This window comes from Agrilus planipennis, unplaced genomic scaffold, assembly GCF_000699045.2.
Source record: "Agrilus planipennis isolate EAB-ADULT unplaced genomic scaffold, Apla_2.0 scaffold155, whole genome shotgun sequence".
NCBI lineage: Eukaryota > Metazoa > Arthropoda > Insecta > Coleoptera > Buprestidae > Agrilus > Agrilus planipennis.
Window position 1 is genome coordinate 476989 of NW_020439161.1, and position 15339 is coordinate 492327.

The following is a 15339-nucleotide window of genomic DNA, read 5'->3' on the forward strand; positions in this document are numbered from 1 at the left end:
TTTTTGGAAAAAATTGCGTAAATTATGTGTAAATTCAATTTAAAACAAAAAAGAATTTTTCCTATGTTAATTAAATGGGAAACTAAAATAAAAATAGCGACCCCTTAGATTTGAGCTGTAGGGCTCATGTTTGGCGAGGATTTTTTTTACATCAAATAGAAAAATTTGAGGGGGTAAGAGTTAGAAAAAAAAAAAATTAAAAATTTTGTTTGAAGCACTCTAGTGTGGATGATACCCCTACGATAACATGATTAAATAAACTAAAGCTAACTATTGTTGGTACGTTTAAACTTGGTATAGTCCATAATAAAACTTTCGCATTTACTTTCTTCTTTCAACATACTAACTGGACTAACAGAATGTCTAACTTTATACACGACAGACGTTATAGGGAATATCGTAAACATAGAAAAGAGATGCCAGGTAGGATTTGCAGCGGACACTAATAAAGAAAAAGGAATAGACTAGCAGAATTTGAGCATATCGCCAGCATTGAACTTTTCAGGAATTTAGGAAAGCAAAGACGATTGTTTAAAGATATAATTCCAACCAGGCATTTATAAAACCTATCCTGACTTTTTACGTGCTTAACCGCTGAACCGCTGACTATTATTCGGTTATCTCTTTTCAATTTGTCTGTACTACTCATGAAGTATTCCCTAACTTAACAAGAGTGTGTTCAAAACGCAGCTAATGATTACAGTCCCAAATGGAAACAAGAAAGAAAACTCGTCCATTCTCACAGATAATTATAGCGGACTTTGCCAATTTTGATCGTCCCAACCATATAAAAACTTTTATACAACGTCCACTTTTGGAGCGATGTTTACCATACGCAAACTCCTCTGCGTATAACGTATAATTAATACTTTTTTTTGTACTTGCCACGTTAATTTGTTAATTAATCCAGTGCAAGATCATTTCTACGTATACCTAATAGTATAACAGTTCCTGTTTTCTCAAGGCAAGTAATTCCGATACTCAAGGCAAACTCTTTTTTTGTCGCCATGCTTCTTCACAAAGTGCATCAATCTGTCTTATGATAAATTATTATCATTGCTTAAAATATATGTATAACGTAAATCTTGGTAATTATCGAATGAAAACCCCGTCGGTTGGTCACGTCCGACTTGTATCCGCCGTGGAATCATGCAAAATCCATGACACAATCCTGCTGATTACTGTGTAAGCCTGTTTCCTGGCGTAAGCAGAATTATTATCATTGCTTTTTGCAATTTAAGATTTCAACTTCGCGTTTAATTATATATGAACGTAGTCCAATTCTCCACTCTCATAAATATACATCACGTGTCAATTCATTAGTGTCTCACGTTTCGCCACACAGTTCCAGTCGATTCAGAATACCGGTCGACATCAGGTTTTTGCGCAAATCAGGTCAGCAAAAACGTTCCATTTGAAATTAAATACATGCAACTAACTACATATTTCCAGCTTTTATTTTTTAGCAATCGATTTCCGTGGAATTGTTCGACGGGCAAACGATACTGAAAATGCTCGTAAAGCTCAAAACAAACAAACAAAAATTCTGTGTGATCGATGCTAGATCATCAAATAGGCAGAACATGCACTAATCTATAGGCTAATATGAAATATTATACTGAAAATTCAATTTCTGAATTTTTTACCCACTACACGCTACCTCAAATTAATGATTACTGTGGATGACTGTGGATGAACGTGGTTGCTGTTGTCACCTCTCGTAGTTTAGTGGTGAGAACATTGGTGCGTAAAGCCAAAGGTCCCGGGTTCGATTCCCGGCGGGGATGTGACAACAGCAACAATTTTCCCTCATTAATTTGAGGTAGCGTGTAGTGGGTAAAAAATTCAGAAATTAAATTTTCAGTATAATATTTCATATTAAACTAACTCACTTCTAAAAAGAAATGTATAGGCTTTTAGGTGACCCTGAACAGTACAATTAAAATGTTATTGATTAAATCTTAAAAGAAAATCGTTGTAGTTTTTGAGTCTGTTAGTCCCCTTTTTGGGTTCCGTACCCACCAACACAATCCTAATGTTACAACAACGCTGTTCGTCCGCTTGTACATCTGTCAAGTACCATCGATTTGAAATCCACCTATAATATGTAAATTATTGACCCAGAGACAAAAGTGGTATTTAAACTCATAAAATACCTTACTTGAAGGGCCCAGCGTACATGTAAACAGGAGACAAAAAGATGATTCTACCTACAGTTGAAGTCGTCCATATTTGAACTACCCATACAGGTTTGCTGGAGTTTATAACAGAACCGATCATCAGCATTATCATTCGACTCTAAACTATTAATGGGCCTTATTTGGTTGCCAATTGACAGTCAATTATTTCAAATCGGCACCTATTGATGGCCCGATTTTGGGCCAGTTTGAAAACCCTGTATGGGTAAGGGGGACCGTTGTCGATTTTTATAGGAATTATATTTTAGCCATTCTGCATAGTAGTTATCATAATCCAATCAGGAAATCCTCTTTCACCATAACCTAATCGAAGCCTATGATGCACAACACACATATAAATCTAGGAAACATTTCCTATCATAACCTAGTCTGAACCGTTCCTTCTTGTATAGCACGTTCCCACCAATGCTTAGCCTGAACCCTTGGTGCATAGAACTTTACATATGTCACCTAGGAAATCCACAATCTAACCTGAACCCTTAGTGTTTAGCATTTTCATATACAACTCAGAAAATCCTTTCCCACCATAACATAACTTTACATATGCCAATCAGTAAATCAATCCTTTCATTATGATCTTACCTAAACCATGTAAACGACACTTCAGACATACCAATCAAGGAAACCATTCCCACCATAACAAACGCACATATGCCAATCTCTCTCTCTCTCACCATACTCAAACTTCAACCCACAGTGCATGGCATTTCTAACCTTTGGGACATAGCACTTCGAATACTTCTGGCGCACCTGGAAGTCATACATTGTAATTTCAAAATTCCTCTTAAAGATTTTTAAGCAAATTGGAGAATTTTTGTCATAGAAGATGGTTTGTAATTATAATAGATACAATGTTGAAAGGACTACATTAAACGAATCACATTAAACAGTAAAAGTAATTATAAATTAAGTAAGTTTCTCTTTTATCTCCCTCTTGTTTCTAAATTAATCGCCAATAAGTAGTTACTAAGAATTTTCTCAGTCTTTGGGTCGTTTTGGCAGACTTCAAAAGATGTGTCTAATACATTATTATCTCTGCCTACTCAAGTCGTAATTTTTAATATTTTATCCTATTTAAATCTCTTTTAGGAATGCTAGTTTCTTGCGTTCTATTTTTAATCGACTTAAAAAGGAAGATGATTAGTAACTTAAACGGTTTTCGTGAAAAAAAAAAGCCGTTGCCTCGTTCCATTTGATAATAACCATTTGTCGGATTTTACGCACACAGTAGCATGTCTATTTATTTAAACCAAGTTCGCATGTGCGGTCGAAATTTAAATCAAACGATATAGGCTCGTACGAATGTATTAACCTAACTTAACCTCAAACACAGAATCGTTACAATCAGCACAATTGTTACGTATTCAAATATGTTCGAATGTGCCCTGGCGGTCTGCCTGAGTTCAATTTCCTTTTCTGCCTTTCTACTTTCCTTATCGAGCTGCAAGCCCACACAGTTTATTTTCATTTTATGCAGAACGATGCAAATTATTGCAAGTTTCCCAAATATCGAGTTGCGGGCAGTATATCGCCATCTACTGATATTTGCTGCTAACTATAGTATAAATTTCAAATGTTTGACAAGGGCCTAAAAAGGTATCTAATGTTTGTCTAACTCATTTCATAACACAGCTTATATTCGTTTTGGGAACAAGAAACAGTATTTTATCGAGTTATTAGGTCTTAAAGAAACATTTGAAAAACTACAATTTGCAAGAAAAATCATCTTCCTTTTACGAGGAAACTACCTGCGACGTGCTGATGAGAACTATTAAGTTAGAAACCGCGATCTGACGAAGAACACTTTTAATGTTCTTATATTTTTTATGCTTAACTTTCTCGTTCGCTTACTGTATCAACTTTCTTATAGTATCAAATATTATTCGTTGGATACATAAAATATTCTTGATTATTTCCGGAAACTTCCGGCAAGTAGTTAGACTTACATTACTTCTTATTTATATAGCATGACGGCTGAAAGTATTTGTACGAGTTTTCCTATATACGTCGTATTTCTCAAAATATGATGCCACCCTTTGATGATTGCATCTAATAGAATATTCTTATTCTTATTATTGTGGTTCTCATTCTTGTTTCTTATTTCCCGTAATATACAAAACTGAGTTGCGCTTCCACTACACAAGTAACTTTTTTTCTTAGTTAGCTGCTTATCTTATCGCTGGTGAGAAATTGTTTACAAAAAATGCAGTTAAATTGCATTTGTTATGTAAAATGTTCAAAATGCAATCTAATTTGTCTTTTTTTATTACAGTCATTCCAAGGAAGTCAAGGACGGGCCTATCTATTCAACTCTGTGTAAGTATAATATTTTCTTAAAGTTCAAAGTATTTTTTATAATTTTTTTATACGACGGAAAGCTTGAAAAACTAATTGTAAGTGCATCGCTCATTACTTAGTTTGAATCGAAATACCTAGTAATTGAAGGATGCAAGCGCATCTGATTATCCAATAAATTTTCCATGAAAAACACGTATGAATTTCCGTCTGCCATCTAGATCTAGATCACATGAATGTGACTCATTTTATTCAGTGCAGGTATTTGCTAATATACAGCAAGCACTTCTATTTTGAGAAATTGCATTATTCCTTACATTAATAGAATTCTATCACATATAGATATGCATTTAAGTTAGAGTTTTGTTTTATTTTGTTCACTGATAACACCTGTGGAAATGAGTTATTCTATTGTTCTTAATAATAACAATGACTTCAACACATGTGTAGATTTAAAATTTCATGATAATAGATAACATATGGTGATAGAAAGTTTAAAAAATAAAACAATGGCATGAAATTGCTTTTTAAATTATGAGTAAGTTAGAATTAATCCTGATATTTTTCATTTATTTTGTATCCTTAATCATAAATGTAGATGTGTACGTTATGTAGCCTCGCTCGGTTGGTCGTCGACAAAATGGTCGATAATTTAACTTTTGAGTTTAAAATTGTAAAAAAGATTCGTGAGATTTCGTAAAAATTAGAGATGACTCGGGTACCCGGTTTGGATTCGGTACCCGGCGGATCCGGCAGTTTTTAGGATTCGGCCGGGTACCCGATAATGACCCGGCAGTGTCGAGGAATTCTGCTGGGGAACAAGGAAAAAACATACATCAACAATAATAATATAAGTGTAACAACAAACCTCCCTAGAGAAAATTGATCATTGAGATTGTAATGGGGGTAGGTCGTCTGTCCCAATTTGTATTATTTATTGATTACTATACTAAAATTGTTTGTTATTTCGATATAGTTCTTGTGTTTACTTTTTGTCATGAACAAGAACATATCAGTATGGCTTAACTGTTACAATTTCTCTTCCCAACCTTCATCCATCCATTCCCTCGATTCCTAAAAGGAAGCTGAAGAAGACATTCCTTCCTAGAGACTGCCCGCCCACCCGCGTTGGGATTGAAACACCCAAAAGTTAAAGTTAACAAGCTAACCATTAAAATACGTCTAATTAAAAGATGAAAGGGTTCCGTAGGCCTTAGATCGATATCCAGGATGTTTTCATTTAATCAGTATAAGCAATTTCAAATACAATTGGACAACGGGTAGGTGGACCTCAATGCGTATATTCATGTGTACAATTGGTTGCATATTTGACGGGTATATTTGGTTGCATATACATACATTAAACTATACCTCTTATAATTATTGAAAAATAGTAAAAGGGTTAAGTGATGCGTGGCAGAATACCTCAGGAAATATTACGGGGGTAAATAAGGCAAAAGACCTCATTATAGTTGCAATATACATACATACATTTGAGTTTTTTTTTCAAATGTTAAGTAAAAGAAACCACTGTTTCTCAGTTTAATTGATCGCTTACAATTTCCCTATATTAACGAATTTTGTAACACACAACGTTATCGACTTGTTTTTCAATTTTCTCCCACGGCTTTTCACGTGCATGATAATATAAGTATTATGGCATGTCAGTCAACTAATTTGAAAGGCAATTCCCATTTGTTTACGCCATTAAATAAACCTAAATATCAAAAACTGCGTAATTTACGTGAAGGTGTTTTAGCTTGGTTTTGAGTTGCTCTTGTCTTCTACTTGCTTATTTTCGCTCGAGTGTATTTTCTTGGTTCCTTTGAAAAGTACCACAAGTGATTTATTTTAATAGGTTTTATTGACAGGGTGGAAAAAGCAATAGAGATAAAACGAAGGATAGCGCAGGGTCGAATCGCCTTTAACAAAAAGAAAGCACTTCAGTGCTCGCAAACGGTAAAATCAGATAATTCAAAAAAGATTTCGGGTACAAAACGTGTACGATGGGCGTAGCGGAAAGGAAAAAGTTAGAAGAGTTTGAAATGTGATGTATAATAGAGTTGAAAATACTTAGGACAGAAAGGATTAGAAATGAACAGGTATTAGAAAAAGTAGGACAACAGAGGGCTCCGTGGGTAGTTAGTAAGAAAAATGAGATAAGTTTTAGGTGGTGGGACATTTTGAGAGGGGCTAATTATAGACATATTGAAATCAGAAGCACACGTTAGTGCAAGCGAGTTAGGTTATACTTTCACATCAAGCAAACTGCAACCTAAACGAGAAAATATTCACATGGAAAGATTCTCATGATTGGAAGATGTGATTGAAAGGTGAATATTTGGTGGGTTTTGCAAAAAAATTGGGAGGAGTCAGGAAAATCAACTTTTCTCATTTTGAAAAAAAAAAATTGGTTAGGTGGCAGTGGATTGCCTGTGTCTTAAAAAAATACATTAATTGCTGAAATTTGCACACATTGTAGTATAATCTTCTTTTAGACATCGCAATCTTCAGGTGGAAATCGTTTTGGCTTAGGTTATAGTTTCAGATCTAAGAAGAGTTATAATTATCGACTTCCCTTTAGATCTAGCTCGAAACTGTTCTTCATTCCTCAATAGGCAAGGAAGAGCGAAGGGGAGATGGTTTTGAACACATCCCAAGGGTACATTTTCAACAGCTTATTTGAAAGATAATAAAGAGGGCACATTTATTAAAGGGTTGTTATTGTCCTATCACGAAAAAATGCCAACCATTATTCATATATTTGTGAGGTTTTTTGACAGTTTATCTTAAACGCTGGAGAGGGTGCACCACTATCAAGTTTCTGTCCTTGCGATGAAGGAGATTTTGAATCCGACCCATCAGTTATCGCACCCCAATACCAAGTTTATGTATCACTCTACATCCACAAAGACAAGCCATTTGACCTCTTTCTATGATTTTTTTTCGGTTTTTCTCTTTGGCATTGTAGTGCAACTCAGCTGTTCTTGGTCGGTTACAAAAATTGATTGTTTGATGTGCAATAGATACACAGATTGGTGGCTATCGAAATGGAAAGTTAACGAGCGTTCTAATCGTTGCTTGGTTGGTTCGATTAGTTCACGGAGAGAAACCGAGACTTCCCGTTAAGAATAATTATAATAACAACAGTAGAGAATAATAATAATAATCTGTTAGGTGCTGCGAGTTACTCGAATGGAAAAAAAGGAAAACTGGCGCAAACTTTCGCCTTGTCAAGGAAACAAACAAAACAGAATCGACGGTGCAACGCAACGCAACGCAACGCAGCGTGTCACTACTCGCGACGGCGATGTGGACCTTCGCGTTCACTGCCCTGGTTGCTCTACCGTCGTCATAAAATGCCTTGATTATTGTTATTCTTATGCTCTGCCGCTCTCACATTTCATAACAACAACGGCACTCAGAGCCACACACGCCTACAATAATGCAACAATGTTAATGTGTGCTATTGTACACGTAAAAGAAGGTACCCGAGCATTAGCGCAGCAGCAGGCACGGTGTGCGGAAACGTTTCCACATTTTACACAACTTACGTGTGTGTACACAGATGCATGTGAAGCAGATATACGTAAGCAAACAGCTGATAGTTAATAGTAGGCTGTGGAGGTAGCATTTGTCTTTCTTCTTGACCTCGATTCTTGTTCTTTCTTTATCTGGCATGGGGAAACTCGACAGGAAAAGTCGTTGAACAGGGGACAATTGTATTAATACAAGATAACGTTTTACGCACCGTGTATGGTGTTGTCATCTTTGGAATATGGCGTTTATCAAAAATTGCTATTTTTCTAGTATTTCATTCCACCTTTTTTTGTTTCTCCTTCTCCTTTTTCCTTTTCGGGAGGTGGTGGATCGTATCCGGTGTCTCTAGGTGAAGGATCGGGACGTTCCGGTGAACCCAAGTCTAAATTCCACATTATTCATTTTACTTACGTCTTCTGATGTTTTCTTTACTTTCAAAATGAAAACCTTTTTGGGGTCCTATAATTCTGAATACTGGATTCCATCTTTGGAGATATACATGCAGGTGCAATGGTTTCTATATTTTGTTCTACGCCATCGCCATTAGAAGTTCCTACATTTTCCAATGATACTACATTGAAGGTGGCACATTTGAAAACTTTGCATTCTTTTGTCTATTGCTTCAGACAACGTCCAAGCCTCGACATCATAGAGAAATGAGAAAGTATTTATTAGATTAACATTCTTCCAGTTGCTTGTAAACTTTTTCAATGGCGGCAAACAAAGAGTAGGAATCCTCTAATGTTTGTTCAAAAAAACATATCCGTTAATTCAAGCGACCTGAATTATTGACTGTCACATCACAGCACATTGCATCTCATCGCTGATACTTCAATCCTAAAACGCGTTTGAAGCAGCTTTAGCTTAATATTTGTCCAAAAGTCTCCATGGATTCCGCTATATCCTTTCTTATTTGTGTTCGAATGCGTTGAGTAGAAGATTTGTTGATTGGTAATTAATATGATGTTAATCAAGACTTATATAGAGTCTTTACTACAGCCGGAAGTATAGATACCTAAAAGAATTCATTACTTTTAGGCCGAGTGGTATGGCCTAGAAGTTAGACCATTGCTTAGCATTTGGAAGTCAAATGCTGGGGCAGTAATATTCCACGGATAATCTTTCATTCTCTTCTGTCTTCATTTGGTCTGTCTCATCTTTCTCACCCGAACTACCACCCACCCATTCCCACGATCCCTGAAAAGAGGTTGAAGAGGGCCTTCCGCCCACCAGCATTAGTGGCTGATAAGAATGAAACACCTAAAAGTTTTTTTTTATAGTTGACATCTTTTGTCTACCCAAAGCTGCAAGTGACTAAGCTATGATAAGATCTTTTCTTCCTCGGTTTGTACTAGTTACAGAACTTGCTTATTAAGATGTCAAAGGTCTCTTGAAGCTGTCAAAATGAGCTTTGTAAAGTCTTTTCTTCTCTTCTTGCAAGTTTTCTGTACCTTGCCCTTTCTTCCTCAGTTTTGTCTACAATGCCCGCTAAACAATCCAGTCGCGCTGACTCTCATTGCATTGTAAAAGAACATTTTCCCTTTTGTATTTTAATTTTTACGGGAAATCTGCGTGTGATAATTCGAATAATTTGTTCAATTTCTTTTGGAAATCCTTCTATCAGCAATTATAAAAATTCACAGTTTCTTGCTGTTTCTTTTTAACTTTGTCTAGACTTTGCACAATCTTCTTTATAATAGGTCAATTGAAAAGTCCCCGGCCTGACACATAGATGGCGGCACCAGAACTAAATCCATATGATTTTCAGTTAGTCCTAACCTTCAAAAGACGCGTCTATAAATTTGACGGCTGTCGGATCATTAGTTTGTGAATTATAGCATTTTTAGTGAAGCAACTTTTGTTATTGTGAAAAAAATGGATAAAAAGGAATTTCGCGTGTTGATAAAATATTGCTTTTTGAAGGGAAAAAATACAGTTGAAGCAAAAACTTGGCTTGATAACGAATTTCCGGACACTGCCCCAGGAAAATCAACCATCAAGGATTGGTATGCTAAGTTTAGACGTGGTGAAATGAGCACCGAAGACGGTGAACGCAGTGGACGCCCAAAAGAGGCTGTTACGGACGAAAACATTAAAAAAATCCACAAAATGATTTTGAATGACCGTAAATTGAAATTGAATGAAATAGCAGACACTCTACAGATATCAACGGAACGTATACATCACATCATTCACGAATATTTGGGTATGAGAAAGCTCTGTGCAAAGTGGGTGCCGCGCGAGCTCACTTTTGACCAAAAACAACGACGAGTTGATGATTCAGAGCAGTGTTTGAAGATGATCACGCGTAATAAACCCGAGTTTTTGCGTCGATATGTGACAATGGATGAAACATGGCTCCATCATTTCACTCCGAAGTCCAATCGACAGTCATCGGAGTGGACTGCACACGATGAACCCGCTCCAAAGCGTGCAAAAACGCAACAGTCGGCTGGCAAGGTTATGGCGTCTGTATTTTGGGATGCGCGTGGAATAATTTTCATTGACTACCTTGAAAAAGGAAGGACCATCAACAGCGACTATTACATAGCGTTATTGGACCGTTTGAAGGACGAAATCGCCGAGAAACGACCGCATTTGCAGAAAAAGAAAGTCCTGCTTCACCAAGACAATGCACCGTCTCACAAGTCAGTGAAAACGATGGCAAAAATTCATGAATTGGGCTTCGAATTGCTTCCGCATCCACCGTATTCTCCAGATCTGGCCCCCAGCGACTACTTCCTGTTCTCAGATCTCAAAAGAATGCTCGTTGGGAAAAAATTTTCGTCGAATGAAGAGGTGATCGCCGAAACTGAGGCCTATTTTGAAGCAAAGGACAAATCGTACTACAAAAATGGTATCGAAAAGTTGGAGGATCGCTATAATCAGTGTATCACCCTTGAAGGGAATTATGTTGAATAAAAAAAACGAATTTTGCAAAAAAAAATGTGTTTTACTATTTTAGGCCGGGGACTTTTCAATTGACCTGTTAGTTAGGAAGAGCTTTGACAGATATTCTAGCCTTCTCCCACAGTATACAGTACTCTCGAATAACAAGATTTGCGCTTTTACAAACTGTCAATTTAACTTTAGCGCGAATGTTTAAAAATATAACTGCGAGAACTTGACGGGTAGGCGGTAATTTAACACTCTTTATCTGGTGATTTATATCACCAACCAAGAAAATAGGTAGAACTTTATAGTTTAACAGACGATTGGTAAATATTATTTATGTAAATCAGCTCGTCGTCTGTCCTTTTTATGTGCTTACTTTATATCAGAACTGCCTAGATATTTACTTTTCTGTAGTTCAGTACCTACATTCAAAGTTTTCCAATTTCATTGCCGACCATTGAATATTTATTAAAGGAATAATGGTTTGTTGCATTTGCATGTGTGCGTGACAGTAGTAAAGATACAAAATTAAAGCAATATCAAACCATGTCATACGAATAATAAGTATTCACTTTGTCATTACCTCGAGAACTTTTTATCCAAATCAATACTAATAAATATTCAAAACAGAAGCAATACTACTATTCAGTGGCTACAGATTATTACAAGGGCACATGTCATTTTCGTAGGAAGTTCTTACGAAAATACATTTTTTAATCGTTTTAGACCCCTGACCCTACAACTGAGGTAAAATAAGGTATCACATCACCAGAGGTTAAGGCATTAGGAATATTTTTATATACCCTTTATAATCATTATCATAAGATCGCAGTGCCGGATTAGTCACGAAGCAAGATTAGCAAATGCTGCGGACCCCGCGCTTTTGGTGGCCCCGCGCACCAATGTTTTCTGACCATAAAAAGGTATTATTTATATATCTATTAGATTTAGTCACAACTCAGAATTACTAAGAAGAAAATATTTGCATCAAAATGATCAACTATAATTTTGTTTTTCTATCTGCTGGTCATTCTAAAAATCATGTTTCGCACCGCACTACACGCAAGTTGGAAATACTGCTAAACAAAACGGGGAATTCCCTAATATTTTCTCCGTGCTAGTCGTAATAACCCGACCGATTTGAAAAGGGTTATATTGACTACCAATCTATAAGGAATGATCGATATTTACGTTTAGATGATAATAATAGTACTTTCGATATAAAGCATACGGTTTACAACAAAAACATACTTTCTCTCAAAATTATTTTTCGAAATAAATTAGTACTTCCGGAAGATTGACATAACTATGCACATATATGTGCACGTAGTCATACGTAACACATATGTATGTTTAAAATAGAGTTGCATTCATCATTAACCATATCGGTTGTGTGAAAGTGACCACCTTATTAGAAGGAATGCATTACCATTTTGAAAGTTGTGCGTTGATGTGAACTGCGTTAATTTATTGCTTGATTCGTATATAGAAACATACATACATACATAAATACATACATACATACATACACATGTTATTTAATCTAATAATGTTGTTCGATAATCCTGATTTATACAAACCGAAATAAAATTAATTACAGAAGACGCAATTTTGAGGAACTGCTCTAGGGAGAATAATTTGTTACGAAACCATGGAAAGTTTTAAATACTAATAATCATTTCAATTATTACATTATTTATTTAAATAAAATATGTGCGTCAATCAAACACTGACAGCTTGGAAGAAACTCTCTATAAAATGAAGAAACATACTGACGTCAAAAACATTTACTCAAAACTTGAAAAAAAATTATTTGCAATTTAAAGTATACAAAACCTATTAATTAAATACTGCAGGAGTTTCACTTGTATGCTTATGTATTTACATATATGTATAGAAAAACTTTTAGTACAAGTGAAACGTCTGTATTATTTAATTTGGGATCTTACACAGTGCGAATTAAATAATAATGAAACTATAAAATAGAATACTAAAAATGGACAGGTGTTTTTTTTTAACTTATAAGATAAAAAGTCCTAAATTTATAAAATAGAATGAGTGTAAAAAACAAATATTTTGTACAGTTGAACCTCCACTTCTTCCTATCACATTTATCAAAAACTAGATCAACCTACCACATTACGATTAGTAATCTAATCTAAAGGTCTACCTCTAGCCTTCTACTTCTAATATGTCTCTAACTAACCCTTCATGACTCAGATGGCCTAGTTTGCCTATTTCTAATTGATTTCGATAATCTGTATTAGTACTCTATATAATACACACAAAACACAAAAAAAGTACACGAAATTAAATATATAGAAACGGAGACTGATGCGAGAAAATAACAAAATAACTAAAAGGACTTCACGTACTTTATCATATAAGAGTTCGTTATTNATATAATAAATAGTTTAGCAGTTTCTAAATATTTCATTCCAATCTTTTAACGGTTAATATCGATAAAACAAAACATAGAAATAGTTACACCGAAGTTCTTTTTTAAATGGACGTGTAACGTACAGAGTCGTCTGTACACTAGGTCATCCCTCATCCTTAACTGTTTGCGAACAGTAATCTAATCTAGGTCTACCTCTACTCATTTTAACTCATGTTTCTGTTTTTAACATGTCTCTGACTAGTCATTCATACCTGAGAACGTGTCGCCTATTTCTTATTGACTTCCATAGAGTCCTCTGTTCTCCTACTCCTTTTTAATGTCTCTTCATTTCTAATCTTAAGAGTGGGCCACATTATTGTAGATTAATTTCATATAGCTCAAGATGCTTTGATAGTCCCCTATTTAAAATGGCCAAAAAAACACAAGTATATAAAATCATAATAACTCAAAACGCAGTAAGGAATATTACTTGAAAGTTATGCACAATTTGCGCGAAGCAAACTGCCAAAAACATCCGGATTTGTGGAAGAACAAAAATTGGCTTTTGCACCATGATAACGCCCCTGCTCGCACATCGTTGCTTGTGCGCGAATTTTTGGCCAAAAACAACACACTAATAATGTCGTAGCCTCCCTGTGACTTTCTTGTTTCTGAAACTGAAGAGACCCATGAAAAGACGACGCTGCACTACGATTGAGGAGATAAAGGCGGCATCGAAGGAGGAGCTGAACAAGTGCTTCGAGGATTGGAAAAAACGTTGGCCCAAGTGTATAATATCTGGTAGGGGTTACTTTGAAGGGGACAAAATAGATATTAATGAATAAGTAATTGTTTAAAAACCGGAGATACATTTTGAACAGACCTAGTATCGTTAAAATATCTAATTTAGAAAGCAACAGTTTTGACATCATCATCATTTGGAGACAAATCTTGAGCCAGTCTTTGCATTTTTCGAGAAGTATAACTACCTTGTAGATAATCTAATCTAGTAAATCTACCTTTGCCCGTCTTAACTGTTATGTCTACTTTGACTGTCTATAACTAGCCCTTCATGTCTGAGAAGATGTCCTACAACCCATGTCGCCATTGACATAGATAACACCCTCTGTTCTTCTACTCATTTCGAACATTCTCTATCTACAGTAATTTTAATGAATTATTCCTTAAGTTTTAAATTTTTGAACAACTTCAATAATATTGTATCGGGCTACCAACTTAATTCGAGTCAATTTATAAAAAAAATCATACAAAATAGGAAAGAGATTGGACTTCTAGGAAAAACGGGAGGCTCTAATAATATCCGTAGGCCGCCACCACAACATCAGCTAACAAGGAAATTCGACATTCGAATTTGCAAAACATTCGTTGAAACCAAGAAATGTAAACATTTACCAGTACGTACGTTGACTTCGACGTTGTTGTTATTTTTGCTATAAATAAGTGAAGGCATTTATCAACTTAAGTAAAGCAAATGAAAAGATCGATTCTCAGGCGAAATATTCACACTTTTAAGTGCTAATTTACTCCAAACGTCAAACATTTCTTTTTCCACGAACAAAAAGGTTAATAAATGCTTCTAATTGCAACACTAAATATTACAGTACATTTTCTTTGTAAAATACACCTAATACATTTGTACTTAATGGCGTATCTAGATTAATATCTGTCCACTGGGCTAATTGAATCTGGCCACCCTCGGCATTTCTTCACATGCATAGAAAGTAAAAACAATTGTTATAAAAAGCATTTATTTGGACCCAATTTGGGCAAATGTCTAGATGATGGCTGGGATCGAAAGAGGAGGTCTCCCCTACCACTGTACCATAAAAAGTTCGTGGCGGTCTCACCCCCATAAAAAGTTATGGGGGTTAGATGATGGCCCGCCACCCCCCTTAGGGGGATCGAAAGAGGGTGGTCACCTGAGTACAACCCCATATAAAATTTACGGCGGTCTCACCCCCATAAAAAGTTATGGTTGGAAGTTGGTTATTTTGACAATTTTCATACACT

At 35.7% G+C, this 15339-nt stretch overlaps 1 protein-coding gene across 3 annotated transcripts in view; it reads left to right on the forward strand.

Annotated features, from left to right (window-relative positions):
• LOC108737478 (protein yippee-like 1) overlaps positions 1-15339 on the forward strand; it is a 107387-nt gene that overhangs the window by 86109 nt on the left and 5939 nt on the right. For all 3 annotated transcript variants that reach the window (XM_018470334.2, XM_018470335.2, XM_018470337.2), the window contains one exon: positions 4471-4514. In XM_018470334.2, coding sequence (XP_018325836.1) covers positions 4471-4514 — 44 coding nt within the window. The remainder of the gene's footprint in view (positions 1-4470; positions 4515-15339) is intronic.